This window comes from Cynocephalus volans, chromosome 3 (assembly GCF_027409185.1).
Source record: "Cynocephalus volans isolate mCynVol1 chromosome 3, mCynVol1.pri, whole genome shotgun sequence".
Lineage (NCBI taxonomy): Eukaryota > Metazoa > Chordata > Mammalia > Dermoptera > Cynocephalidae > Cynocephalus > Cynocephalus volans.
In genome coordinates this window covers 134,440,316-134,468,187 of record NC_084462.1, presented here as the reverse complement: position 1 = coordinate 134,468,187, position 27,872 = coordinate 134,440,316, and the positions used below count along the sequence as shown (strand labels likewise).

The following is a 27,872-nucleotide window of genomic DNA, read 5'->3' as shown; positions in this document are numbered from 1 at the left end:
GAACAAAAGACACCTAAGACAACCAAACAACCAATAAAATGCTAAGAATAAATCAACACCTTTCAATAACAACTCTTAATGTTAAAGGCTTAAATTCCCCAATTAAAAGACACAGACTGGCTGACTGGATCAAAAAGCAGGACCCAACTATATGCTGCCTACAAGAGACCCACCTCACCCATAAAGATTCACACAGACTAAGAGTAAAAGGATGGAAAAAGATTTACCATGCAAACAGAAAAGAAAAACGAGCTGGAGTGGCTATTCTTATATCTGACAAAATAGACTTTAAACTAAAAACCATAAAAAGAGACAATGAGGGACACTACTTAATGATAAAAGGACTGATCCATCAAGAAGACATAACAATCATAAATATGTACGCACCCAATGTTGGAGCAGCCAGATTTATAAAACAAACTCTATTAGACCTAAAGAAGGAAATAGACACTAATACCATAATAGCAGGGGACCTGAACACTCCACTGTCAATATTAGACAGATCATCTAGGCAAAGAATCAGTAGAGAAACACAAGATCTAAACAAGACTCTAGACCAATTGGAATTGGCAGATATCTACAGAACATTCCACCCAACAACCTCAGAATATTCATTCTTCTCATCAGCACATGGATCATTCTCCAAGATAGATCACATATTAGGTCACAAATCAAGTCTCAATAAATTCAAAAAAATTGGAATTATCCCATGTATCTTCTCAGACCACAATGGATTAAAACTAGAAATTAATAACAAACAAAACTCTGGAAACTATACAAACACATGGAAATTAAACAGCATTCTACTTAATGACATATGGGTCCAAGAAGAAATCAAGCAGGAAATCAAAAAGTTTATTGAAACTAATGAAAACAATGATACATCATACCAAAACCTGTGGGATACTGCAAAAGCAGTATTGAGGGGAAAATTTATTGCATTAAATGCTCACTTCAGAAGAATGGAAAGATGGCAAGTGAACAACCTAACACTTCACCTTAAAGAACTAGAAAAACAAGAACAATCCAATCCTAAAGTTAGCAGACGGAAAGAAATCATTAAGATCAGAGCAGAACTGAATGAAATTGAAAACCAAAAAACAATTCAAAAGATCAACGAATCAAAAAGTTGGTTTTTTGAAAAGATAAATAAAATTGACAAACCATTAGCATGGCTAACAAAAAAAAGAAGAGAGAAGACTCAAATAACAAAAATTAGAAATGAAAAAGGAGATATTACAACTGATTCATCTGAAATACAAGGAATCATTCGAGACTACTATAAACAACTATACGCCAACAAATTTGAAAATCTGGAGGAAATGGATAAATTTCTGGACACACACAAGCTCCCAAAACTGAACCGTGAAGACGTAGAAAATTTGAACAGACCAATAACAATAAAGGAGATTGAAGCTGTTATCAGAAGGCTCCCAACAAAGAAAAGCCCAGGACCAGATGGATTCACAGCAGAATTTTACCAAACATTCAAAGAGGAATTGACACCGATTCTTTACAAACTATTCCAAAAGATTGAAACGGACGCAAATCTCCCAAACTCATTCTATGAAGCAAACATCATCCTGATACCAAAACCAGGTAAAGATATAACCAAAAAAGAAAACTACAGGCCGATATCCTTGATGAATATAGATGCAAAAATCCTCACTAAAATACTAGCAAACAGAATACAGCAACACATACGAAAAATTATTCATCACGATCAAGTGGGATTCATCCCAGGGATGCAAGGTTGGTTCAACATACGCAAATCAATAAATGTGATACACCATATTAATAAACTCAAACACAAGGACCATATGATCATCTCTATAGATGCTGAAAAAGCATTTGATAAAGTTCAGCACTCATTCATGACAAAGACCCTCTATAAGTTAGGTATAGAGGGAAAGTATCTCAACATAATTAAAGCCATATATGCCAAACCCACTGCCAATATCATCCTGAATGGGGAAAAGCTGAAAGCTTTTCCTTTAAGAACAGGCACTAGACAAGGATGCCCACTCTCACCACTCCTATTCAACATAGTGTTGGAAGTACTAGCCAGAGCAATCAGAGAAGAGAAGGAAATAAAGGGCATCCAGATTGGAAAAGATGAAGTCAAACTGTCCCTGTTTGCAGATGACATGATCCTATATATCGAACAGCCTAAAACCTCTACAAAAAAACTGTTGGAATTGATAAATGATTTCAGCACAGTAGCAGGATACAAAATCAACACACAAAAATCAGTAGCATTTCTTTTCTCCAATAGTGAACATGCAGAAGGAGAAATCAAGAAAGCCTGCCCATTTACAATAGCCACCAAAAAAATAAAATACTTAGGAATTGAGTTAACCAAGGAGGTGAAAAATCTCTATAATGAGAACTACAAACCACTGCTGAGAGAAATTAGAGAGGATACAAGAAGATGGAAAGATATCCCATGCTCTTGGATTGGAAGAATCAACATAGTGAAAATGTCCATACTACCCAAAGTGATATACAAATTCAATGCAATCCCCATCAAAATTCCAAAGACATTTTTCTCAGAAATGGAAAAAACTATTCAGACATTTATATGGAACAATAAAAGACCACGAATAGCCAAAGCAATGCTCAGCAAAAAAAATAAAGCTGGAGGCATAACACTACCTGACTTTAAGCTATACTACAAAGCTATAATAACCAAAACAGTATGGTACTGGCATAAAAACAGACACACTGACCAATGGAATAGAATAGAGAATCCAGAAATCAACCCTCACACTTACTGCCATCTGATCTTTGACAAAGGCACCAAGCCTATTCACTGGGGAAGGGACTGCCTCTTCAGCAAGTGGTGCTGGGATAACTGGATATCGTTATGCAGGAGAATGAAACTAGATCCATACCTCTCACCATATACTAAAATCAACTCAAAATGGATTAAGGATTTAAATATACACCCTGAGACAATAAAACTTCTTAAAGAAAACATAGGGGAAACACTTCAGGAAATAGGACTGGGCACAGACTTCATGAATACGACCCCAAAAGCACGGGCAACCAAAGGAAAAATAAACAAATGGGATTATATCAAACTAAAAAGCTTCTGCACAGCAAAAGAAACAATTAAAAGAGTTAAAAGACAACCAACAGAGTGGGAGAAAATATTTGCAAAATATACATCTGACAAAGGATTAATATCCAGAATATATAAGGAACTCAAACAACTTTACAAGAAGAAAACAAGCAACCCAATTAAAAAATGGGCAAAAGAGCTAAGTAGGCATTTCTCTAAGGAAGATATCCAAATGGCCAACAGACATATGAAAAAATGCTCAACATCACTCAGCATCCGGGAAATGCAAATCAAAACCACATTGAGATACCATCTAACCCCAGTTAGGATGGCTAAAATCCAAAAGACTATGAACGATAAATGCTGGCGAGGCTGCGGAGAAAAAGGAACTCTCATACATTGTTGGTGGGACTGCAAAATGGTGCAGCCTCTATGGAAAATGGTATGGAGGTTCCTTAAACAATTGCAAATAGATCTACCATACGACCCAGCCATCCCATTGTTGGGAATATACCCAGAGGAATGGAAATCATCAAGTCGAAGGTATACCTGTTCCCCAATGTTCATCTCAGCACTCTTTACAATAGCCAAGAGTTGGAACCAGCCCAAATGCCCATCATCAGATGAGTGGATACGGAAAATGTGGTACATCTACACAATGGAATACTACTCAGCTATAAAAACGAATGAAATACTGCCATTTGCAACAACATGGATGGACCTCGAGAGAATTATATTAAGTGAAACAAGTCAGGCACAGAAAGAGAAATACCACATGTTCTCACTTATTGGTGGGAGCTAAAAATTAATATGTAAATTCACACACACACATACACACATACACACACAAACGGGGGGGGGTAAGAAGATTTAACAACCACAATTATTTGAAGTTGATACAACAAACAAACAGAAAGGACATGGTTGGGGGGGAGGGGGGAGGGAGAAGGGAGGGAGGTTTTGGTGAAGGGGAGCATTAATCAGCTACAATGTATATCGACAAAATAAAATTTAAAAAAAAAAAAAAAAAAAAAAGAATTATGACACAGCAAGGTTGCTGGCTCAAGGACAGACAGGTTACTGACTGATATGTGTAGATACTGGAAAATTGCTGGACAGAGAAGGAATGTTTGTTAAGATCAAGCTTTTGTTGATAGGACCACTTGACTGCCTTACTGGAATGTCATCTGGCTTGTTTCACTGAAAGTTACCAGCCTATATTGTTAAACTATAAACCCACCTATGTTCTCTTCCTGTAACTTCTTGGTCTGGAAAATAAATGGAGGAAGAGAACCCCCGTTCAGGGTTAATTTCCCAAGGAAGGGATGCCTATAGCTTGAGGGTTCTGGGGGAGACTAACCACTTCGGGGTCTCTCACTGCTCAGAAGAGATGGGCTTGAGTAATCCTTTGTGACTCCATCACCCAGGGGAAGTGGGGTGACAAATCCATGGGGGCAAAGCAACAACTTGACTCAAAGATTTTCCTCTTTCTTTCCTTCCTTCTTTCCGTCCCTCCCTCCCTTCCTTCCTTTCTTTTTGCTCCCTGTCCATCATCAAATGAACAGTTCTGCAAGCAAGGAGCAGGACTCTCCAGCAATCTCCAGCAATGTCTGGGGAGAAGAGGGAGAAGGCTGCTTAACATATGGGGACTAAGTAGAATCACCCCTGCCCGTGGCCACCACTCCACCACCCACCTCACGGAGGAAACAGAAAGGACACACGTGCTGGAAGCTGTGATGGATGTTCAGGATACCAGGCATTGAAGAATGCTGTTTGGAGTCAAACACTGAGACTCTGCAGTCACACGGTGATTAATTTACAGAGCTAGTTACTAAACTATGGGCGCTCAGAAATAGACAAACTATTCCTGCCTCAACTGAACCAAAGGTCCTGCTGGTCTTGTGAAAACTCAGTCAGGTGCTGAGCGGGGTGAGAGCACAGCTTTGACAGAAAAGGGGGTGAAGAGAGAGAGGCATGTTCACACCACAGCGTGGAGGTCTCTGGGCCCAGCCGGAATTTTAAGCACGAAATGAAAGGGGCACAGATTTTGACTGACGTTGAGCCTTTACATCGATTACCTAGTCCAATCTCGCCGCAGCACTGGGAAATCGATATTATTAATCCCCTTTTAGAAACAAGGGACTGAAGGTGAAAGAAGCGAAGAGAGTCTTGCCACGGCTCCCGCCCAGCGCCGTCAGACTCTCGGACGGGCGGCTTCCCCTATGTGGAAGGGGAGAAAAGCCCAGCTGCCACACAGACTCCCAGGCCTGGGAGGCTCCGGCTCAGGCTGCCAGCGGCGGAAGGACAAGGGGCGTCCCCCGCGCTGCGCAGCCCTCGCCAGTGGTGGGGCGTCGCGGAGACCAGAGCTGGACGCCAAACGCACACTGCGGGCGACAAGCACCAGCCCCCTCCGCCAGCCCACGCGCCGCGGGGAGGGGTTTCTCACGGCCCCCGCTCCCGAGTGACTGCACCGGAGGTCGGAAGGAAGCGGGTGACGGATGAGTCATCCCGCCTAATCCCTCCTTCCCGCTGCACTGGCCTCCGCACGCCGGCCCCCTCCCAAGATCCTGCAGCCGGGAGCTAAGACTCTCCTCATCCTCAGACTCCACCAAACCCGTTGTGGCCTGCGGGGGAGAGGGGACGGACGGGGCGCGTAGCCAATGAGAGCTTGGCTCCCTCACCCGCCCTCCAATGGGCCGCGGCTCACAGGCGAGGCGGGACTAGGAGGCAGGAGGGGGCGGGGCGGGGCTGGCGCCCGGCGCGGCGACTCCGCGGCTCTCAGAGCGAGCGCCTCGCAGGGAGTCGGCGCCGAGGCTACGCGGGAAGGCGCCAGCCGAGCAGCCGCCGCCGCTGGCCAAGGTGCTGGACACGACAGGCCCGCCAGCCACCTCGGCAGCTCAGGCACCCTCTGCAGCCGCCGCTGCCTCGCTCCCAGCCGGGTCCCCATGGAAGAGATGGAAGAAGAGTTAAAATGCCCCGTGTGCGGCTCCTTCTATCGGGAGCCCATCATCCTGCCCTGCTCTCACAATTTATGTCAGGCGTGCGCCCGCAACATCCTGGTGCAGACCCCGGAGTCTGAGTCCCCACAGAGCCGTCGGGCTTCGGGCTCTGGGGTTTCCGACTATGACTATCTGGACCTGGACAAGATGAGCCTGTACAGCGAGGCGGACAGCGGCTATGGCTCCTACGGGGGGTTCGCCAGCGCCCCCACTACCCCGTGCCAGAAGTCCCCCAACGGCGTCCGCGTGTTTCCCCCAGCTATGCCGCCACCGGCCACCCACCTGTCACCGGCGCTGGCCCCGGTGCCCCGCAACTCCTGTATCACTTGCCCCCAGTGCCACCGCAGCCTCATCCTGGATGACCGGGGGCTCCGCGGCTTCCCCAAGAACCGCGTCCTAGAAGGGGTAATTGACCGCTACCAGCAGAGCAAAGCCGCGGCTCTCAAGTGCCAGCTCTGCGAGAAGGCGCCCAAGGAGGCCACTGTCATGTGTGAACAGTGCGATGTTTTCTACTGCGATCCGTGCCGCCTGCGCTGCCACCCGCCCCGGGGGCCCCTAGCCAAGCACCGCCTGGTGCCCCCGGCCCAGGGCCGCGTGAGCCGGCGGCTGAGCCCGCGCAAGGTCTCCACCTGCACAGACCACGAGCTGGAGAACCACAGCATGTACTGCGTGCAGTGCAAGATGCCCGTGTGCTACCAGTGCTTGGAGGAGGGTAAACACTCCAGCCACGAAGTCAAGGCTCTGGGGGCCATGTGGAAACTGCACAAGGTGAGTGCTAAGAAAACCCACCCCTAACTCCCCGCGCCTCCGATCTTCCGGTTTTGCAGCAGACGGTCCCCCTCTTTCGCTCACAGCGCATCCCAGAGGGGGCGCAATGCAGTTGCCTTCTATGTCTGCCTCCCCGGTCTGGTGCATTGCAGGAGGCGCAGGGGAATTTTAAACGGCGCACATGGGAGTTGCATGTCCCCAGAGAGTTGTTGCGGGGATGCCTTAGAGCGGGTCTCCCCAGACGCGCTGCCTGCCAGCCAGGCGCAGGGTTCCCCTCGGCTCGTCTGCAGCCCGTGGCAGCGGCCAGCGTGGGAAAGCGCTGCGTAGCTGGGCAGAGCCGCACTAGTGTCCAGAGCTGCCCGGCACGCTCGAGGGCAGGGCCGGCTGTGAGCCCCCGAGAGGGGTGGGCAGGGGCCATGGGGTCGCGCGGACGGCTGGGGGCTGTCGCTGCTGGATGGGCGGTCGCAGTGAGACACGGTGGGGGCAGGGGAGACGCCGCGGGCGGAATACTGATGAGCCCGCGTCGAGCCATACCTGGTGCTCCCTCCGGAGGGGACGCTGGATCGGGGCGCCTCGCGCTGAAGAAGCAGAGCGGGGGAGACGGGAGCCTGCGTCGCCATGGCAACGCGGCGTGCAGGTTTGGGCACTGACCCTACCGGAGGGGACCTGGAGCTGGAGTTGCAAGAACCGAGTTTTCTACACGGTCGCGGCCTGAAAGCCAGGCAGTGTGTCTGCCAGGGAAAACCCCTCCCAGTCACCCACACACCCATTTCTTCAAGATTCAACCCCTTTCCTCTTCCAGTAATTCTTTGTGTAAACTTTGGGACACTTCTTCCGGTATCTTTTGATGGCGCCTCCACCCTGGCTAGTCAAGAAGAGTGCCTTTAATAACAGGTTAGGCCATGCCACTCCTCTGCCGGAAATCTTCCAGTGGTTCTCCACGTTGTTTCTCAGACCATCCTTAGAATGGTCTAGCAGGACCTCCATGATCTGTCCCCCTTTAAGCTCATCGACCTCATTGCCTCTCACTACCCCCTCTGCTCCAACCACACAGTGCCTCTTGCTGTTCCTCAACCAACACCAGGCACCTTCCCACCCCACAACTTTGCATTTGGTGTTCCCTCAGCCTGACACTCTCTTCTCTGATACCCTAGATCCCAGTGGCTCACCCACTTGTCTCCTTCAGATCTTTGTTCAGACGTCACCTTCACAGTGAGACCTTCTGATACTGGGCCCACTCAGCTCCTGGCTGAGGTTCCCCAAAATCCATTACCAAACCCAAGTCCAGCTGCCTGCCCCTAAATAAAAATAAACAAGCCCAAAAGTTAAATGTTGGTGGAATAGGAAGTCAACTTTTATTCAGGAATTCTGGGGACCCAGGGAGAAATGTTAGGCTACCCATATCTCTGGTAAACCCTGAAGGAAAATGGACAGACTAAAGCCATCTCAAAGAGTCAGATTTACTGAGGAGTTTTTAAAGATGGCTTGAGGGAATGGAATGTGGGAAATGAAAAGCAGGAGGGAAGGGGACATGAGCTGTGGGGGCAGGGGCTCTGTGCAAGGAGACAGGTGCAAGATCTCGCCAAGGCTCTGTTTTCTGTTCCCATCCTTGGTGTTATCTCAGGATCCTGATTCAGGGTGGAATCAGCACAGCTTTATCGATACCCTCCTTGGTTTCTCAGGGTCTGGACAGTGAGTGTCTTGTGACAAGTTTGCAGCTTCAGGCTGGCTAGAAAACAACATTTGCTTTTATGTAAGTAATGTCATCTTGCCCCATAACCAAGATAACCAATGTCATCCTGCCCCGTATATATTCAAAATATCAAATAACCATGGGAAAAGAGGGAACTCAGAGAAATTCATGTCAAGAAAAAAACTGTGTCCTTTTAAAATCTTTTCGAGCCCATGCAGTTTTAGGTCCCAACATGGCTCAATCCTGCTCCCTCCAACACTTTCTGACTGAAATTGTTGCCACCCACCTTAGACACCCCCTCGTTCCCTCTCTGCTTTATTTTTATCAGTAGTACTTATCACTATTTGGCACGCTATACATTTTAATTATGTTACTTTTGTATTTATTGTTCCCACACACATTCACTCACATACACTCTAGGAAATAAGCTTGGTAAGGAAAGAGATCTTTGTAATATTATGCTCACACTGCTTAGAAGGAAGGGAACCACTCTTGAGGAGATGTGTTTAAATTTGACTTTTACTTTTTAAATAATCCACTTTAGTTGGGTGTGTGGCAGAGCAGGGGTTCAGGATTATTGGAGGGAGGTTTTCTTTGCATCACCAAGGTGCACACCTGAGAATGAGGCAGGGCAGTGATGGTGGGGTTCAGGCCCCTGCTGTCACCCCACTTGGTTTCCCAGCATTCCTGGGAGACTAGAAAGGCTAGCCTTTGAGAGAGGCTAACACTGTGGTTAAGGCTGGGACATTGATATTCTATTTAGAGCCAGAAAAAAAAAAAAATACTACTTTTTCAGCAATCAGTAAAGGTCTTATCAACTCCTTATCCCAGTTGAATATGATCCATTGCATTCATTGTATTCTCACATATAACCTATTAAACCATATACTGATGGAGATTTAATTCAGCACAAATTTGAGCCCCACTAGGCACACACCACTGTTTTTAAAACACTTCAATTTAAGTTTTAAAAACTGACATTTAATTTTGAAAGTTTTCAGAACTTCAGTTCACAGCCAATTTTTTCTTAAACCGCGAACTATATGATGAATTGCCCTACAAAATATCCTTGGAACTAAGAAATTAATCACCCTGTCTGGAAAAAGAACTTAGAGCTACACGCTAATTAGAATGGTCAAACCACAGCATTATTTTTCTCTGACAAAGAGCCTATCCTTTATCCATTAAGACCAAAAGGAACCTTTAAATCTCTGTCAAGCACATGTAGATTTGAAATGTTAAACCATTTGTTTTATCAGTAATGGAAGTTGTGAATAGAGACCATGGTGCTGACTGAGTTGAAATCTGGATATCTGTCTGCTAAAAAAGAACAGTGTTAAAACACTTGAGACATAAGTAGGCTAGAAGATCTAGGCTCTGGAATCTTTTGCACTTTTTCCAAAATAGTAAGTGGGCCTAATTTTTGTTCATTCAATGTAAGGATTATTAAACTGCCAAGAAAAAATAAGGTAGAAGGATGACAGATTTACATTCAATTGTCATCTGTTATATGAACAACAAACATTACTCCCCCATCTTATCTCCTTAATAAGGTGGTTAATGTGTTAATGCTGGATTTTCTCATGTAGTCCATGTTTTAGTTAATGATACCTCTATCTCCACAAAAGCTCACGGCCCAAAATTTCCATACCCTCCAAAACATAGGAGAGCCCAGAATTATACTAAGTAGTTCTCCCAAAGTTGGGCGGTTAGTTATCAACACAGTTATTACTAGACCTGAAAGTTTTCATTAATATTCTACCATATTAGTCATTTCTTTTGATAAAGACAATCCTGTGAATACGTATATCCCTCAAGCATAAGTCATCTTACACATTCAAGACAAAATGGCTGAAGTTCATTTTCTAAGTGGTTTTGAAAACAACTGATTGAAATTTGTTAGTTGTTAACTGCACAAATTAAATTTTTTCCAGATATTTGTGACCTTCAAAATTCATGTAAAATAACAATACATGAATGACCTTATAAGTCAAAAATCTGGTAGCAGTTTTTATTTAGTGTCAGCACTTGCTGTATTCCTTTATTCAACTTAGTTTGGTGAAAGAATGCAACACACAAAAGGTGATTTTTGTAGATACTTTAAAATGGGCAATTGGAACCACTGTTATTACTTTGTAATTTTAAGTAGTTTGCATTCCTAAATCCTAACTTTATCCCTGAATTCCTGGTGTGTTTTATCAATCACCGAAGCAGTGATTTGTAACCATTTTTTTGTGCTATTGAGCAAGGATTTTCTTTCCTTTTCTGTCCTAAACACTGGCTATTCATTCTTTATCTTATCTCAAATGTTATTTCTCTCTTAGCTTTTTTAAAAATGAATACTTGCAATTTAAATGTTTTAAAATAAACTATTAGTTTATATACTTTCATTTCCAAAGTATTGTGGAAAAAATGTCTGATTTGTTGTATGGTGACATCTCATCAAATATTTGTATAGCAGAATGTGTTATATATAACACATATGCCACTAAAATGCAATTCAGTTAACTACACATCAGCGGTAAACACATTATAATTTATATGTTCCTTTGGCAAATGTAACAGGTAACATATGTTCATGGTTTTTTATTTCTTTTAGTTTACTTCTAGTACAATCAGAACCATTATATACAATGTAAACATTCCTACATGTATTAAGGAGAATGTTACAGAGAAAAGAATTGTTCCTCTTTGTACTGAGGCATAATGGAAAGAGCTAGATTACAGGAAATCCGGGTTCCAGAACTGATGTTGCCACTTAACTTGCGGGAAACTTTAAGCAAGTCTCATGTGTTTCCCACCCACGAGAATGTAAAGGAGTTGAAACAGTATTCGTGAAAGTATTTTGAAAAAATAATTTAAATGTTTATAATTTACTAATTTCAGTGTGGCACAATCTTAAACTATATAAAACAGAAATCAGGGTCAACAATTACTGCATGAAAATCTCATCCCCCAACTTGGGGTACTTTGCTTGCTCTTTTCAGAGCACAGAGTGTAGTCCAAGGCTGCCCTGGAAGGTGGCCTAAAAGAATGAGCCACATTCTCCCTCTCCAGAGAGAATATCCAGTTGAATTAAGTTCAAGGAATAAGAATATTACACAAATATTTATGTATTAAGCAAAGGTATTTTGTTTCTCCATAACAAAGCTAAGGTGATAACTGATATGACTCCATTTTTGTCAGATTCTCCAGTAAAGATATTGGTATCACTTTGAAATAGCAGAAATTGTTTTTTCTGCATATACCACGAAAAGATGCTATTAATTGGAATTTCAGGTCAAATCATAGTTTGCACGAAGTAAGAGAAAATTATCACAGCTGTCTGTCATTGGGTAATAAGAATAAGGTACAGGGAAAAATTATCCTTACCATCAGTACAGTAAGTTACACTTCCCTCACCTAAACAAGTTATTGGACTTTTCAAAGTGTGTATATGCATATAACTTAATTTTGGTATAGAGGAAGGTAGAACCCATTACATGATAAATGTTTAAGAACAAAATAGTTCTAAATAATATTATTTTTTTATCAGTTTTATCAGGGATTATTTGAACAGAAACCCGCTTAGGTGATCTCAGAAGATTTCATGGAAAGTGAAACAAAATCAGTTCACAAGGAGAATGGAACTGGAAAACTAGAAACTAAGTTCACTGTATCAATCATCTTAGACTAAACTTTGCTCCAGTAACAATCTCCAAATCTCAGTGAATTACAACAACAGCATCTAAATTCTTGCTCATGTCAGTGTCCACTGAGAGTCTTTTTTTTTGCTTCAACTAGTTTGTATTTGTTTTCTGCCACTTTCAACTGAGAATTACTGACTGACAAAAGCATATGAATTAACACATATAAACATTTGTATTTGAAAATTCTAATTCTTATTAATTCTAGATATTGTCTCTAGAATATTATACTTAGGAGGCTGCATTCTGATGCCATAAATAAAAAATGGAGAGGCAGTTTGGGTTCAATGAAGCAAAAATCACATAATATTTAACACTGTCTACCCATTCACCACTGGGTAGCCTTTACTAGCTTATTGGCTGATTTCTTCAACTATTCTTATTGTGAGGTTGCTTACAAAGAGGCCTAAGAGAATATTTTTTTAACCAACTCTAAATTACTCAATGTATGTGGTGATGACTCTTCTAAGGGCAACAGGCTGAACAGGGAGGTTCTGAAATTAAACTTCTGCCAATAATCAATTTTGTTTGTTCTCAAAGGCAAGAAACCTCTGAAGATATGTATGAGCACTCCAGAATTTATTTTGTTTTGACCCATACTGTAGGTTAACATTTCTCAAACTGTGTTCCCACAAGTTTTCCATAGTTAAATAAGTTTGAGACTGTCCCATGCTCCTGGTAGTTCATATTGTGCATTATTGTATCAATATTCCAATACATCCTGTAACGAAGAAAGCTACTTGATTCAACCTAGTATTTTCCAAACTTATTCAACTTTGGAAGTCCTTTTTGAGTAGCACACAAGTTTGAGAAACACTAGTCCAGGCAATGGTTAGTCACTAAGTTAGTAAGAAGGTAATTGTTCTTAACTTCTTTCTTTTTCTTTTTCTTTTTCTTTTTCTTTCTTTTCTTTTCTTTTCTTTTCTTTTTTTTTTTTTTTTTTTTTTTTTTTTTGTTGGCTGGCCAGTGTGGGGATCTGAACCTGTGACCCTGGTGTTACTAGCACCATGCTCTCCCTTGTTCTTAATTTCTTATCTATGTGGAGTAGAATACCCTAAAATTCCTGCCTGTGGATAAATGTTCATAGTAAGCCTGTTCTTAAATCTTATGTTAATTCTTAAAGCAAATATTAAATGTTAAATTTATGTTATTCTTTAAATATTGAAAGTCAAAGACAAAGGTGAAAACAATTAACATTACGTTTTGTAATATTCATATATATGGACTTGAATACATGCTGACTCCCTTTCTATTTTAAATAATTTATCTCTTAAAAAATGATTTCAGACATAAGGAATACTGACAATACAATAAAAAATTACTGCTTTATCTACTTTGGAACACTTTTAGGCTTCATATACATGATGCCAGATGACTAGTTTAATTGAGTTTTTCATTAAACTGCAGTAGATAGAAATAGATTGTCTTAAAAATATTTTTAATAAAGCAAAAAAAGAATATTAAAATGTTGAAACTGTAATGTTGCTCCTGTGACAAGATAGCACAACAATTTATGAAAGTTAAATGAATAGTACTTTGCCTGTTATGTTCCAGGCTTTGCTAATATTTTCATATTGATATTTGGGGTCAATTTTTAACTTCAGAAAAAGAGTTAGCTGTAAAATGGCCACCAGCATCATACTTAGATTTTCAGAAACCTGTTGGTTTGTCAGCAGCATATCTAATTCATCCCAAAAAACATGTTAAAGCCAAAAACACTGCCCTGGGGTGTTCTCACAATGGTTTCATCCCCAACTCTAAACTGGGCCCCTATCCTAAACCAAGAACTATTTCCAAGTGAGATTATTCAGGAAAACCTAAGCAGAATGCATTTTACCACAGCTGTTCTCTTGACACTGCATCTGCATTACTGGAATCATCATGACGTCATTCTACTTTTGTTTGGCCCTGACTTTACCATCATTTTAACTTTCGTGGTTTAAAGTACAGCATGCTATGGATGAGCTTGGAGAAAACTATGTTACGTGAAATAAACCAAGCACAGAAAGAGAAATACCATGTGTTCTCATTTGTAAGTGGGAGGAAAGAAAGAAAGACCACAATAAAATGTTGAACTTTCAGAAGGAGAGAACAGACCTATAGTTACTAGAAGTGGGAAAAGGGAGGGTGAGGGGGGTTAGGGAGTAATTGGGTGAGGGTCATAAAGAATAATTATTATTTGTAATGATAAACATGCAAATAATATTGATTTGATCATCACATACTATATACAAATACAGTCAACACTGTACTCCATAAATATACATAATCATAATTAATTAATTAATTAAAATAAATTTAAAAAATAAAAAAATAAAGTACAGCATGCTGGCCATGGGTCTAGTCACAATCCCATCTGCCTAAGTTACCTCCTCCTTGATACCATCTGCCCTTCCAGCTTCATCTCAATCCCCTTCCCTTTCACAGTTTGGTCTCAAACTATCTTCCCAGGCCTATCTTCTGTTTGCCTTACCCCCTCTATAGCTGCCATATCTGCTTCTAGCATGGGGCATCCTCCACAGTATTATAATTGCTTATGTTGGAATCTTACACTGGACCATTCCCCCATTATTTTGCTTAGTAGATGTTAGATAAATGTTGTTTTAATAAAGAAAAGAATCAGGGCTGGCTGGTTAGTTCAGTTGGTTAGAGCAAGGCATGGTAACACCAAGGTCAAGGGTTCAGATCCCTGTGCCAGCCAACTGCCAAAACAAAACAAAAAAAGTCAGTAGGAGAAAGACTAATAATTATCAATATAACCCAATATTTTATGTTTCTTATATTAGCCTGACTGTAATCATTAAATTTGAAAGCCTGTATTTCATACTTTTTGCTAAAATGTGCAGAGCACTTACTTCATGCCAGGCACTGTTCTGAGCCCTTTACAGAATGTCCTCATTTAATCTTTATAATTCACAGATCTTCCTATGAGAAAATTGGGTCACAGAAAGGTTATAAAGTCACACCAGTTGTAAGTGGCAGAGCCAGAGCTTGAATCCAGGCTGTCTGACTCCAGAGCTCATGTAATTAACTGCTATTCTGTCCTACCTTCAGATAAGCCTAGAAAATATGTATCTATAAAGCAGAATTGCATGATCTTATAGGTGACAATGACATACCAAATAGCTGTTTAGTTTTCATTATGAAAATTATTGAGAAATTAAGAGTGACTTTTCTCCTAAGTTTCCTTGTGACAATAAATTTAAAGAGGAAAACACGGAGGCAGGGGTGGGGGGAGTAGAGATAAGTATGTTGAGTATTCCATAGACAGGTCAACAGAGATGCAGGCCGGATTACCTTGTGAGCAGTCCATCTTGTCTGCCTGTCAGAACTAAGTGACAGACTGTCAGTAAGGTTCATTAGCTCAGCCACGGAGTCATTGTCCCTCTTCTCACAAAATAATGCATCTTAAAACTTTCAGGCAAAAAATAACATTAAAGAATAAGTAGATTTTTTAAATAAAAGTGGTACATAGGCATGTTAAATATCTTTATTTCTGCGGATCTAAAACATAAGTCCATTTTTGAAAATACAAAAATATGTTTAAACCCATAAGCTCTATGTTGACTTTCAGTTTTTTTCTTGCACCTTTTGCCTATGTGGTTAAAAGAAAATGTGTATATTGCAGTTCAGGAGTAGATATCTGACCCACCTCTCACCATACATATAAAAAGAAATATGTGAACTGGAAAAGGTTATTGTTTAAGAATGGGTTTAAGCATTGCCAAATAAAATCTTTTTTTATAAGCCTTTCATAGAACCAGAACTGTATGTTTTATACTAAGAGTTCTGATAAAAGAAGAAACTGTTCCTTAAAGAATTAGCTTTGGAAATAGAATGCTAAACATTGTTCTCTGGTGTGGGAATAGCCACCTTCTGTCAGTAGCCAGTACACATGGATGGTTAATTCTTGTCTGCTGCTGATTTATTGATGTGAAACTGACTTTCCATCCAGACAGCATCAGTTCAGCTTTACTGAGATTTTTGTTCATCCCTCTTTACTCTTGCTTTGCTTGTAGCCTGCTTTTAAGAAATTTTTAACTTGCGGGAAACTTTAAGCAAGTCTCATGTGTTTCCCACCCACGAGAATGTAAAGGAGTTGAAACAGTATTCGTGAAAGTATTTTGAAAAAATAATTTAAATGTTTATAATTTACTAATTTCAGTGTGGCACAATCTTAAACTATATAAAACAGAAATCAGGGTCAACAATTACTGCATGAAAATCTCATCCCCCAACTTGGGGTACTTTGCTTGCTCTTTTCAGAGCACAGAGTGTAGTCCAAGGCTGCCCTGGAAGGTGGCCTAAAAGAATGAGCCACATTCTCCCTCTCCAGAGAGAATATCCAGTTGAATTAAGTTCAAGGAATAAGAATATTACACAAATATTTATGTATTAAGCAAAGGTATTTTGTTTCTCCATAACAAAGCTAAGGTGATAACTGATATGACTCCATTTTTGTCAGATTCTCCAGTAAAGATATTGGTATCACTTTGAAATAGCAGAAATTGTTTTTTCTGCATATACCACGAAAAGATGCTATTAATTGGAATTTCAGGTCAAATCATAGTTTGCACGAAGTAAGAGAAAATTATCACAGCTGTCTGTCATTGGGTAATAAGAATAAGGTACAGGGAAAAATTATCCTTACCATCAGTACAGTAAGTTACACTTCCCTCACCTAAACAAGTTATTGGACTTTTCAAAGTGTGTATATGCATATAACTTAATTTTGGTATAGAGGAAGGTAGAACCCATTACATGATAAATGTTTAAGAACAAAATAGTTCTAAATAATATTATTTTTTTATCAGTTTTATCAGGGATTATTTGAACAGAAACCCGCTTAGGTGATCTCAGAAGATTTCATGGAAAGTGAAACAAAATCAGTTCACAAGGAGAATGGAACTGGAAAACTAGAAACTAAGTTCACTGTATCAATCATCTTAGACTAAACTTTGCTCCAGTAACAATCTCCAAATCTCAGTGAATTACAACAACAGCATCTAAATTCTTGCTCATGTCAGTGTCCACTGAGAGTCTTTTTTTTTGCTTCAACTAGTTTGTATTTGTTTTCTGCCACTTTCAACTGAGAATTACTGACTGACAAAAGCATATGAATTAACACATATAAACATTTGTATTTGAAAATTCTAATTCTTATTAATTCTAGATATTGTCTCTAGAATATTATACTTAGGAGGCTGCATTCTGATGCCATAAATAAAAAATGGAGAGGCAGTTTGGGTTCAATGAAGCAAAAATCACATAATATTTAACACTGTCTACCCATTCACCACTGGGTAGCCTTTACTAGCTTATTGGCTGATTTCTTCAACTATTCTTATTGTGAGGTTGCTTACAAAGAGGCCTAAGAGAATATTTTTTTAACCAACTCTAAATTACTCAATGTATGTGGTGATGACTCTTCTAAGGGCAACAGGCTGAACAGGGAGGTTCTGAAATTAAACTTCTGCCAATAATCAATTTTGTTTGTTCTCAAAGGCAAGAAACCTCTGAAGATATGTATGAGCACTCCAGAATTTATTTTGTTTTGACCCATACTGTAGGTTAACATTTCTCAAACTGTGTTCCCACAAGTTTTCCATAGTTAAATAAGTTTGAGACTGTCCCATGCTCCTGGTAGTTCATATTGTGCATTATTGTATCAATATTCCAATACATCCTGTAACGAAGAAAGCTACTTGATTCAACCTAGTATTTTCCAAACTTATTCAACTTTGGAAGTCCTTTTTGAGTAGCACACAAGTTTGAGAAACACTAGTCCAGGCAATGGTTAGTCACTAAGTTAGTAAGAAGGTAATTGTTCTTAACTTCTTTCTTTTTCTTTTTCTTTTTCTTTTTTTCTTTTCTTTTCTTTTCTTTTCTTTTTTTTTTTTTTTTTTTTTTTTTTTTTTTGTTGGCTGGCCAGTGTGGGGATCTGAACCTGTGACCCTGGTGTTACTAGCACCATGCTCTCCCTTGTTCTTAATTTCTTATCTATGTGGAGTAGAATACCCTAAAATTCCTGCCTGTGGATAAATGTTCATAGTAAGCCTGTTCTTAAATCTTATGTTAATTCTTAAAGCAAATATTAAATGTTAAATTTATGTTATTCTTTAAATATTGAAAGTCAAAGACAAAGGTGAAAACAATTAACATTACGTTTTGTAATATTCATATATATGGACTTGAATACATGCTGACTCCCTTTCTATTTTAAATAATTTATCTCTTAAAAAATGATTTCAGACATAAGGAATACTGACAATACAATAAAAAATTACTGCTTTATCTACTTTGGAACACTTTTAGGCTTCATATACATGATGCCAGATGACTAGTTTAATTGAGTTTTTCATTAAACTGCAGTAGATAGAAATAGATTGTCTTAAAAATATTTTTAATAAAGCAAAAAAAGAATATTAAAATGTTGAAACTGTAATGTTGCTCCTGTGACAAGATAGCACAACAATTTATGAAAGTTAAATGAATAGTACTTTGCCTGTTATGTTCCAGGCTTTGCTAATATTTTCATATTGATATTTGGGGTCAATTTTTAACTTCAGAAAAAGAGTTAGCTGTAAAATGGCCACCAGCATCATACTTAGATTTTCAGAAACCTGTTGGTTTGTCAGCAGCATATCTAATTCATCCCAAAAAACATGTTAAAGCCAAAAACACTGCCCTGGGGTGTTCTCACAATGGTTTCATCCCCAACTCTAAACTGGGCCCCTATCCTAAACCAAGAACTATTTCCAAGTGAGATTATTCAGGAAAACCTAAGCAGAATGCATTTTACCACAGCTGTTCTCTTGACACTGCATCTGCATTACTGGAATCATCATGACGTCATTCTACTTTTGTTTGGCCCTGACTTTACCATCATTTTAACTTTCGTGGTTTAAAGTACAGCATGCTATGGATGAGCTTGGAGAAAACTATGTTACGTGAAATAAACCAAGCACAGAAAGAGAAATACCATGTGTTCTCATTTGTAAGTGGGAGGAAAGAAAGAAAGACCACAATAAAATGTTGAACTTTCAGAAGGAGAGAACAGACCTATAGTTACTAGAAGTGGGAAAAGGGAGGGTGAGGGGGGTTAGGGAGTAATTGGGTGAGGGTCATAAAGAATAATTATTATTTGTAATGATAAACATGCAAATAATATTGATTTGATCATCACATACTATATACAAATACAGTCAACACTGTACTCCATAAATATACATAATCATAATTAATTAATTAATTAAAATAAATTTAAAAAATAAAAAAATAAAGTACAGCATGCTGGCCATGGGTCTAGTCACAATCCCATCTGCCTAAGTTACCTCCTCCTTGATACCATCTGCCCTTCCAGCTTCATCTCAATCCCCTTCCCTTTCACAGTTTGGTCTCAAACTATCTTCCCAGGCCTATCTTCTGTTTGCCTTACCCCCTCTATAGCTGCCATATCTGCTTCTAGCATGGGGCATCCTCCACAGTATTATAATTGCTTATGTTGGAATCTTACACTGGACCATTCCCCCATTATTTTGCTTAGTAGATGTTAGATAAATGTTGTTTTAATAAAGAAAAGAATCAGGGCTGGCTGGTTAGTTCAGTTGGTTAGAGCAAGGCATGGTAACACCAAGGTCAAGGGTTCAGATCCCTGTGCCAGCCAACTGCCAAAACAAAACAAAAAAAGTCAGTAGGAGAAAGACTAATAATTATCAATATAACCCAATATTTTATGTTTCTTATATTAGCCTGACTGTAATCATTAAATTTGAAAGCCTGTATTTCATACTTTTTGCTAAAATGTGCAGAGCACTTACTTCATGCCAGGCACTGTTCTGAGCCCTTTACAGAATGTCCTCATTTAATCTTTATAATTCACAGATCTTCCTATGAGAAAATTGGGTCACAGAAAGGTTATAAAGTCACACCAGTTGTAAGTGGCAGAGCCAGAGCTTGAATCCAGGCTGTCTGACTCCAGAGCTCATGTAATTAACTGCTATTCTGTCCTACCTTCAGATAAGCCTAGAAAATATGTATCTATAAAGCAGAATTGCATGATCTTATAGGTGACAATGACATACCAAATAGCTGTTTAGTTTTCATTATGAAAATTATTGAGAAATTAAGAGTGACTTTTCTCCTAAGTTTCCTTGTGACAATAAATTTAAAGAGGAAAACACGGAGGCAGGGGTGGGGGGAGTAGAGATAAGTATGTTGAGTATTCCATAGACAGGTCAACAGAGATGCAGGCCGGATTACCTTGTGAGCAGTCCATCTTGTCTGCCTGTCAGAACTAAGTGACAGACTGTCAGTAAGGTTCATTAGCTCAGCCACGGAGTCATTGTCCCTCTTCTCACAAAATAATGCATCTTAAAACTTTCAGGCAAAAAATAACATTAAAGAATAAGTAGATTTTTTAAATAAAAGTGGTACATAGGCATGTTAAATATCTTTATTTCTGCGGATCTAAAACATAAGTCCATTTTTGAAAATACAAAAATATGTTTAAACCCATAAGCTCTATGTTGACTTTCAGTTTTTTTCTTGCACCTTTTGCCTATGTGGTTAAAAGAAAATGTGTATATTGCAGTTCAGGAGTAGATATCTGACCCACCTCTCACCATACATATAAAAAGAAATATGTGAACTGGAAAAGGTTATTGTTTAAGAATGGGTTTAAGCATTGCCAAATAAAATCTTTTTTTATAAGCCTTTCATAGAACCAGAACTGTATGTTTTATACTAAGAGTTCTGATAAAAGAAGAAACTGTTCCTTAAAGAATTAGCTTTGGAAATAGAATGCTAAACATTGTTCTCTGGTGTGGGAATAGCCACCTTCTGTCAGTAGCCAGTACACATGGATGGTTAATTCTTGTCTGCTGCTGATTTATTGATGTGAAACTGACTTTCCATCCAGACAGCATCAGTTCAGCTTTACTGAGATTTTTGTTCATCCCTCTTTACTCTTGCTTTGCTTGTAGCCTGCTTTTAAGAAATAATTGTTTGACATTAAATACTCTTCACTTTCTCCCATGCTCCAGGAAAAGCCTGAGGGAGGATAACACTGCTCTGACCTGTGCTATATATCAGCCTAAAACCTTATCTATTTTCTGAACAAAGCAGGGTGTAGAGAAGAGTGAATGTGAATATGGGGGATTGAACAGTTTCTACCTAAAGCAGGTCCTCATAACAGGTTTTGTGATTTTCTAGGGAGCAAAATCTTGGAGGGTCAAATAGACACAGGTTCAGCTGTAATTACAGCTCACACAAGGTCAAATAAAAATGACTCTACAATATAATCTACCTTTTTGGTTGTCTGTATTTTAGATTCTTTTCCTCAGTGCAAGTAACCAACAGCTGATTTTACTATAGATCTGTGTAGTCCATTACCTGGTACTACTAATGATATTTATGCCATCATCAACACACACTAATTTATAAAACCAATAAAATGGTATGGCTTAGGCTATGCCATCATCCCTCCTGCACCCATGAAATGTTATCCCAAGAGCATTAGCATAAAATTAAATATAAAATTGGACTTCCATCCAATCTAATAAATCCTACATGCCACAGATAAACCCATGGTGATTTTAACAAGCAGTTGTTATTGATTTCATTGGCCATCAATCATCTAACCAAGACTTAGCAAGGAAAGATGATAAACAGCTTTTGGCACATGATCAATGCGGGATGAAGAAGTGTGATGTTTACATGCTGCTTTGTATTATCTGACTACTTTCTGCCATTATGGTAGTGAATTTACATTGATGGAACTAAAACATTATTCAGTATTAAATAAAATTTTCCCCACTTTCTACTTTAAGGACCAAGAAATATGGAATATAGAAACTTTTATGAGCATTGAATTTCCAGACTGACTTCAACAAGTTCAAGAAGCGAGGGAACAGAATGTGACTACCATTCCCTAACAGTTCAAAAACAGCACATTTACACTTGGGCTAGGACTTGGATTTCTGATTGATCTGGTCACTACATATTTTTTTAAAAAGTGTGGAAAAGTTTGAATTGGTAGTAAGCTTCTGCTATGTAGATATAAAACATATTACTAAAACTATTGATATTGGTTGGCAAATCATCACATAAATATTTCACATGAACTTTAAAAAATCATTAAGCTAAAAAGAAAAATGAATGCTTCTGGTATTGAGAATATCCTCAATTCTTGTTTACTTCACATTCATTATTTGATTTGATAATAGCACAACATTTTGAGATTGCTATTATTATTTCAGAGGAGTTGAAAGTTTGACAAAGACAGAGCTTGAACATAGGCCTATTTAACTCTAGGGCCCACACTCTTTAACATTACACCACAGTAAATAATATTTTGGCTAAAATGTATTTCAAAATGTCAAAATTTCACTTTTTTTATAGTTGAATTTATATTTAGCCATTAATCAAACATTTTGCATTGAACACAAAATCTGCTCATTGGCATCTCCACCTGGATGTACCAGAACTGCCTCACACTCAATACGCCCATATCTGAATTCATTATCTTTCTCCATTTTGTAACTCATTGATTTCCTCTCCTTACCTTTTAAATGGGAACCAAAGAATGCAAGCATCTTAACTCCACAGACTGGTGAAGAGTGTTGATGCAAAGTATCTCAAACCTAAGGATCTCAAATAAGATACTTAAAACCCACACAGAATTCAAAACATAGGCATTAGAAAACTAAACAAAGATTCACTTAATGGAGAAAAGCATCACATTCTAGAATATCAAAGAAGGAAGTGAAACTTAGAAGGAATCTTAGTAAAATTTTCTTTGAACACTTATTATATTCTAAATACACAATGTTCTGGGCAGTGATCCAAGTACTTTCTATGCATTAACAGATGGGATTCCCACAACAACTCTGTCAGGCAGGTATTATTGTTCTCCTCATTTCACAGATGAGGAAACTGAGACTAAAAAACAAAGAAGGCTAAAGTTAACACAATGGAATACTACTCAGCTATAAAAACGAATGAAATACTGCCATTTGCAACGACATGGACAGACCTTGAGAGAATTATATTAAGTGAAACGAGTCAGGCACAGAAAGAGAAATGCCACATGTTCTCACTTATTGGTGGGAGCTAAAAATTAATATATAAATTCACACACACACACACACAAAAAGAAAACCGGGGCGGGGGGAGAAGATATAACAACAACAATTACGTGAAGTTGATACGACAAGCAGACAGAAGGGACATTGGTGGGGGGGAGGGAGGAGAGGGAGGAGGGAGGGAGGTTTTGGTAAGGGGCAACAATAATCAACCACAATGTATATCGACAAAATAAAATTTTAAAAATTAAAAATAAAAAAAAGAAGGCTAAAGTTACAGTTAAGTGTCAGAGCCAGATTTTCCCCTTAAAGAGTCAGACTCCAGATTCTGTGTCTTAACCACTATAATCACCATTACTGCACAAAAGAGATCCTACATACAGCTTTGTTCCCTCTCGTCGTGACAGCCAGAGGTAAGGTTGCTTGGGGACAGCAATTCACTTTCTCACTTTCTTTTTTGAGATATAACTCACATACCATAAAATTCATCCTTTTAAAGTATATAATTCAGTGGATTTTAGTGTATTCATTCACAGAGTTGTGCAATCAACACCATTATTTAATTTCAGAACATTTTCATCACCCCAAAAAGAAACCCCATACCTATTAGCAGTTACTCCATCCTATTCCCAACTACTGGCAACCACTAACGTGCTTTCTGTGTCTATAGATTTGCCTAATCTGGATATTTCATATAAATGGACTCATACAATACATGGCCTTTTGTGTCTGGCTTCTTTCACTATGCATAATCTTTTCAAGGTTTATCCCTCTTATAGCATGCATCAGTACTTCATTTCTTTTTATGCCCAAATAATATCCCACTGTACTGGATATACCACATTTTATTTATCCTTTCATCAGTCAATGGACATTTGGGTTGCTTCCCCTTTTGACTATTATGAATAATGCTGCTATAAATATTCATGCACAAGTTTTTGTATGGACATATGTTTTTAATTATCTTGAATATCATGGTATAATAAAAAATATATTTGGTCTTTGTCTTTGGTTCCCGGCCCAGAACTTCTAAAACTCTTGAGATTTCTCAAGTGATAGAAGTGTCTTTTGACCACAACTGAGTTTGTGCTAATGAGGTACCTCAAGGTGAAGCCCTCAGATATCTTCAGGATGGGGGGCTGGTCACCAGAAAGGTCAAGTGTGAGATTAGAGGGTGGGAACTTTCTGCCCCATCCACTGACTTCCGACCCCCAGGGAGGGGAGGGAGCTGAAGACTGAGTTTTATAAAAGCTCTTGAACAAGATTCATGTATTCACTCATCTGGAGAGCTTCCAGATGAGTGAATACATGAGATTCTGGGAGGGTGACACAGTCAAAATGGGTATGGAGGCTCTACCGCTCCCCTCATACCTTGCCCTATACACCTTTTCCATTTGGCTGTTCCTGAGTTGTATTCACTATAATAAACCAGTAAATATAAGTAAAGTGTTTGCCTGAGTTTTGTGAGTCATCCTAGTGAATTATTGAACCTGGTTTGGGGGGTGTGGGGTTCCCCTGAAGTTGTAATCAAGTCAGACAGAAGTGTGAGTATCCTGGGGACCCAGGGCTTGTGACTGGCCTCTGAAGTGAGGGCATCCTTGTGGGACTGATACCTTAAAGCTGAGGAGCCTATCTCTGGGTACTTTGTGTCAGAATAGCATTAAATTGTAGGACACATAGGGGTTTCAGAGAATTGGAAAATCACAGAAGTATATACCCAGGAGTGGAATTGTTGGATAATATGGTAACTCCAAGTTTAACATTTTGAGGAACTGTAAAACTGTTTTCCAAAGATGCTGTACTATACCAGCACTATATGAGGGTTCCAGTTTCTCCACATTCTCCTTTTCCTTTGAGGAAAAACTTGTCCAGACTAGCCCCTCAGGACCTACTGCAAATTCCTTGTCCAGTAACCACTAAGAAGCCAGTTCTGAGGCAGAGCTCGGATAAGCTCTGTCTGGATTGGCTTAGACAAACAGGAAACATGGAAAAGTCCAAAAGCAGGAGAAGGAAATAATTTAATTATCAAGGTTCCCGGATATGGATATGGCTGTTCCTCCTCCTTACCCTAAGGAGTTTCACATTCCTTGTTGTTGGTAATGGAGTTCACTTCAGTACGATGTCATAAAGTTCTAGTGGTGCTGATGTTGGAGGAGAGGGTCTGGGAGGCCAGAAAGTCAGCCTCAACCCACCTCGTCCTCTTATCAGGTTCTTGACTCAGCCACAGGAAATAATTCAAGAGCAGAGTCACAGTAGAAAGTGAGAACAGTTTTAATATAATAAATATAATGAATAAGAGATACAGACTTCACAGAGAATACAGCATAGCTCCAGAGACTGAGCAGGGCCCACACCAATTTTAACAGACGAGAAATACATACTTAAAGTTTAGTACAGAGTGTGGGCTAGCTCAAGAGAGCAAGCAGCCACTTGCTGAAAGTAAGTTTGATACAGAAAGAAAGAAATACACACTCCACAGGCAGAGTGAAGGCTGGCCCCAAAAAGAGTGAGCAGCAACCCCACCTTCTGCTGGGACTCAGATTTTATAGTTTCACTATCTAATACGTATTAATGTTATCTAATGAATATTCAACTAAGGGATGGTTCCCTGTCGTGTAATGTAGTCTTGCATATGCTCAGTTGATCTCTTTTTGGAGCATGTTCATTGATCAAATCCTGTCACATGCACCAGACATATTCAAGAATACTCTTGCTCTTTAGCACCTCCAGTAGAAGGTCATTCAAGGGATAAATTCCACTTTACTGAGTATGCTTGGCTACCAAGGTTATATAACACTTCTCTACTGAGCATACCCAGCCATCAGATTTGCATAATCCAGCCTCTTGTGATCTCAATTTCCCTGTGTTGGTGCCGAAAATAGGTCTAACAAGCAACAGTAACTTTCTTCTAGGGGAGAGCCTAAAGGAGGGGCTTGAGACCTTGAGGAACAGCTTAAAACCCAGACATGTGTCCTGACACCTGAACCCAGGGAAACTGAGCACCTCCTATCTCAGTGCTATGGTTTCTATTACTTAAGGGTTATCATTGTGCTATTCAAAAAAAGTCACTTTAAGGTGTCAAAATGGTCGGTTCTTTCCCTATATTTGAGAGTTGTAAATTGGTAGAATTGGGACACTGGATCTTAGAATCATTTGCCCAACTTTCTCCAAAGTCAAAAATATAAATCCCAGAAAACTTCATTAAATTACCAAAGTAGTACAGTACATATTCCCAGAAAATACTTCAATTATTTAGAATTTATATTAAGGATTCTGAACATATAAGGACCCATTTCAGTTGCTTCTCTCTCTCTCCCTCTGTGTGTGTGTGTGTGTGTGTGTGTGTGTGTGTCTGTCTGTTCAATGGAGCTCAATTGGAACACCTATTCTCCCTTTTGGGTGCTCTCCCGTGCCCCTGACGCTTGTAATCACAGTTTTTGTTTGTTTATTTGTTTTATACTCTGTATCTACAATTATCAAAGTTTAACTTTACCTTCTTTTCCTGTTTAAGTAGAAATTATATGTCTATACTATTAATGTCCTTCTTTATAAGTAATATATATATATATATTTTTTTTTTGACATTGGCTTTCAATAGATAATGCCTTTGCCCAAAGGATCAACCTAATGAAAGGAGTTTCTGCATGAGGCTGGAAAAGAAAAAAATGGAGACATTAGGCTTTGCTGAGCCCCTCACATAGACAGAACTGCTGTGTTGCAGCATGGCTAGCCCCTTAGATTGGCTGTGTGGTTGGCTCCTGCCCTAGCAAAAAGCACAAAAGAAGTTTCTTTGGTGAAGCAAAAAGGAGTCTTCTGCTGCTCTTCTTCTCATTCTTTTGCAGTACTTGCTAGCTTTCTTGGTACCTTCTTGACCACTAGCAGTCTCCACTCCTCCCCTTTTTCCCCACAGTGATCTCCTATGAATCTTCTGGTTTCTGCCTACCTGCTTGTGAGCCCAGCTTTGATTCTAGTGTATGTGCCTTCCTTCCTGGTCATCTTCAGGGCTTGTTCTGACCAGTGTGTTTCCATTCTGCTCATCCAGCTCCAGATCTTTGACCAGGAACTTCTAGAGAGTCTCTCTGCCCAGCCCATCCTCTACCTCCAGCCTGACTTTGGGTTTTCCCAGCCCTGCCTTCATTTCCGCTGAATTTCCCAGTGCTGACAGCTCCTCAAATCATACCTTGTGAATAGCATCTTTAGGGCTGGCACTGATCCCAACAATAGATTATTGTAATGTACTTGGCCAATAACCTGTAATGTTAAAATAAGATTACAGCATATACCTCTGGGTTGTATAAAAATGCACTTACGTAACTCTTTTCTTTTGAAACATGCCATAAAATGATTTAACTAGATGCAAACACAAAATCCATTGACATATAGCCACCACTGAAATGAAATATGACAAGTATTTAGTAGAACCTGGAAGTTCTGCTTACATTGAGGTCAGAAGGTAAAGAATAATTTGTAAATTTCATCTGCAAAACAGGGAAGGAATGAATTAGTAGGTAGAAGATTATTACCCAATTTGGAGGCAGTTCAAAGACTGGCCAATTACTCTCTTCTGAGTGAAGCCAG

General features: G+C 39.6%; 1 protein-coding gene across 20 annotated transcripts in view; it reads left to right on the top strand.

Moving 5' to 3' along the window:
* The first annotated feature begins 6,009 nt into the window (after positions 1 to 6,009).
* TRIM9 (tripartite motif containing 9) overlaps positions 6,010 to 27,872 on the top strand; it is a 124,650-nt gene continuing 102,787 nt past the window's right edge. For all 20 annotated transcript variants that reach the window (XM_063088587.1, XM_063088584.1, XM_063088580.1 and 17 more), the window contains exon 1: positions 6,010 to 6,831. In XM_063088587.1, the coding sequence (XP_062944657.1) occupies positions 6,010 to 6,831 (822 nt within the window). The remainder of the gene's footprint in view (positions 6,832 to 27,872) is intronic.